Here is a 3,004-nt window from a genome sequence, read left to right as displayed (position 1 = left end):
TACCTCTTTTGATTCATTTGTTTCTAATGGAAATAAGGCAAATAATGCAGAACTTTGTTAGTGCTTTATATCAGTGTGCCCATGAACTTTCTGCTGAGCATATACCTCTCAATAAGTTGGTGTAGTTCTGTTTAATTCCTAGTAATAAACTCAATTTGTAAATCTGCAGCATATTATGATGACATACTGTACAGCAGTTCAATGAGATGAGCACATTGACCGGGTTAGAACATTGTTAGTAACTTTTATTTGCATATGTATACGTCACAAGTAGTGAAAGTTTAATAATCCATATAGCCTACACCCACATTCTTTCATTGCAAAATACATAATTAAGCAATCCAACACATGCACAAGACTTCTGTGCAATTGAGCTGCACCTCTGACGTCGCGTTGTGTAGTTAACACAATGAATGATTTCAAATTATTGCGCCATGTCAATAAAATGTTTTTGATACCTGACGTAAATTTTGAACATAATTGCGCCTGTTGCAATTACGATGACTGTACATGCCATGACAAACTTTAAACGTGAACACAAACATGGTCAATAATTGTTAGAAAGATAAAATGTGTCTCTAGAATATAAAATAGATAAATGTTGACTTAAATATCCGAAAGAAATGAAATAAGATATTAGGTGGTCATCAAAGTGTATAATCTTCGTAAAAATCTCATTGTGTTTTGGAATGCATACAATGTATGCATTGAATCTTAGGGGAGTCCTGGGGAGATATTTTCAGAAAGTAGCTGATCATGATGTGATCTTGGGAAATTTGCTTGGTCTTGTCCCAGTCGACCTTTTGATGGCAACCCCGCAATAGCAGTCAAAGCCTTAAAGTTAATAAATGACCTGCTTTTGTCATGTCAAAAACATTCAGGGGGCTGCCACAATTTACCTTTGCATTCACGTGTTTAAAAATGTTTACTTTCTAAAGCAGAACATCAATTATGCATTTCCTTTAGTAATGAAATCTAATTTTATTTATTCATTTATTCGTATTGATATTTTTTGAAAACACAACACGTAGAGGTATTGACTGGAGAACTGTTAAAAAACGATAAGAAACATCCAATCGCATATTCGCACCATTATACAAGTGAAAAATTGTGACAGATTACACAAATGATATCAGTTTAGTCTACATGGTTATGAAAATTCACACGAGAAAGTGTTTATATTGACGTTAACTAAAGTAATCTTAAAGGTTGTTAATTGGCTGTTAATGAAAAGATGAAAAAAGTGAAGGTCTATGCTTCATATGAAAGAGGAAGTCAGGAAGTAAATATTTATTACTATTTCCTCATAGATTCGGATTTTCCCAGTGATGGAGAAAGGTAAGCAGACTATAAATTTCCACGTCCGATGCAGAGCAACAATAGTCCTGTGGCCCGACACAAGCTAAGCATTTAAGATCAGCCTTACTTGAGGGTCAGTTCAGAATTTGATAATGCCTGCCTGGGTGAGTAATCTATTTTACATATAATAATAATCTTCCATTTGACAATGAATGTTTACATTTATAAAGAGATGTCACTGACATCACTATGAACTTGATTTACAATTTTTGATGTTTTTTATGTTGCAGACTTTACTTTTTTGTGGATTAATTTTCTCCTTCGTTTTGGAGAACCACGGAGAAAAAAGACGTCAACCATGTTATAATGACACTGACCATGGATTCATTAAAGTCCATCTAAAGATGCTTCGCGCCCTGCATTGGCACAGACACCCGAATCTACGGCCCGTCCATCATGCTGCGAACACCTGCAAACATTTCTTGAGCGAGCTTTCCGCTGGGCGCTCATCACAAGAACTCAGTCATCGCTCACTCGCCCCCTGGCGGACAAGGTAAGAATAAACTGCAATCCGCAACTTTTGTTGGCATTAAAAATAGCATCAAGCAAAAAAATGCTTACTGTTAAAACGGGTTTCTTCCCCAACTTGAAACGCTAAGCTTATTTTACTGATTTAAAATTTGTGTTGATTTGACTTCTACCCAAATAAAGAATATAAGTAATCAGAGATGTTGATAGAAAGGAAAAGTTACAGTTTGAAGCCTAAAGATCCACTGAATTTTCCACTGTGTGATAGAAAATAGTTCGTAAGATCTATTTAGCCAGTTTTGTTAACCAGCTAACATCCCATTTTTTCTATTTTTTCAGAACTGTGGAAAACCATGATATGTACCCCTCAAGATATGAGGAAGCAGAGTGTTTGTGTGATGGATGCATCATTAACGGAGTTGAAAACCACAGCTACAACTCTGTGCCTGTGGAGCAAACTTTTTTATTTCTGAAGAAGATCAAGTGTCCGTCTGACCCGAGCAAATACTCTATTGAGTATGAAAAAGTCAACGTGAGAGTAGCATGCACCTGTGTGGTCCCTAGGTCGTAATCTCTTATAGAGAAAAATACTTACCCAAACTCTAGAGATGTATCTCATTGTGTCGTGTTTGTTTTAAAATGCAATTGTTGGAAGTTACTAGAAAAGTCTAAGTGACTTTTTTCTATACATTATTCTATACGCTTATATATATAAGCTGAGAATGTTGCTTGTGTCACATGATTTGTTTTTAAGATTATAACTTGGTATTTCTTGAAAGATAGATATTTGTATTATTGTAAACACTACTTTATGTTGACTTGTTATTTATTTATATAATAATTTATTAACTATTTATTTCAGTTGTATATACATTATGCAAACAAATTAAGGGCTTTTATTTTTTGCGCCTGGTTTGCCACTTTATATCAGGTGTAGAAATCAATTCACTCACTGCCAGTGACAAGAATGGTGAAACAAGTTTTTGTTTGAAGTGATAAACGTGAAATGTGTTGAAATGTTTTGTTTTCCTGAACCTTGTCATTTGCACTGATTGTATCATATTGATAAATAAATAAAATATGCATTATTAATTTATTAATTCATTGTTTGTTTTTAAATTTCTTGATAAATTAAGCATTTTATTCTTACACTCTTCTGAATACTTTTAAACACTGT

The 3,004-nt window shown here is 34.1% G+C and overlaps 1 protein-coding gene across 1 annotated transcript; it reads left to right on the top strand.

Moving 5' to 3' along the window:
- The first annotated feature begins 1,376 nt into the window (after positions 1-1,376).
- On the top strand, positions 1,377-2,927 carry il17c (interleukin 17c). Its single transcript, XM_056766578.1, has 3 exons — positions 1,377-1,463; positions 1,590-1,852; positions 2,167-2,927. The coding sequence occupies exons 1-3, from the start codon at positions 1,452-1,454 to the stop codon at positions 2,396-2,398; spliced, it is 507 nt and encodes a 168-aa protein (XP_056622556.1). The 5' UTR covers positions 1,377-1,451; the 3' UTR covers positions 2,399-2,927.
- Positions 2,928-3,004: the final 77 nt, after the last annotated feature.

This window comes from Triplophysa dalaica, chromosome 14 (genome assembly GCF_015846415.1).
Source record: "Triplophysa dalaica isolate WHDGS20190420 chromosome 14, ASM1584641v1, whole genome shotgun sequence".
Classification (NCBI taxonomy): Eukaryota; Metazoa; Chordata; class Actinopteri; order Cypriniformes; family Nemacheilidae; genus Triplophysa; species Triplophysa dalaica.
This window is presented reverse-complemented; position numbering and strand designations above follow the sequence as displayed.

Bases quoted from the DNA above. Each gene is read 5' to 3' on its own strand.
- il17c (XM_056766578.1), top strand. The intron at 1,853-2,166 runs GTAAGAATAAAC...CTATTTTTTCAG, and splicing joins CTCGCCCCCTGGCGGACAAG to AACTGTGGAAAACCATGATA.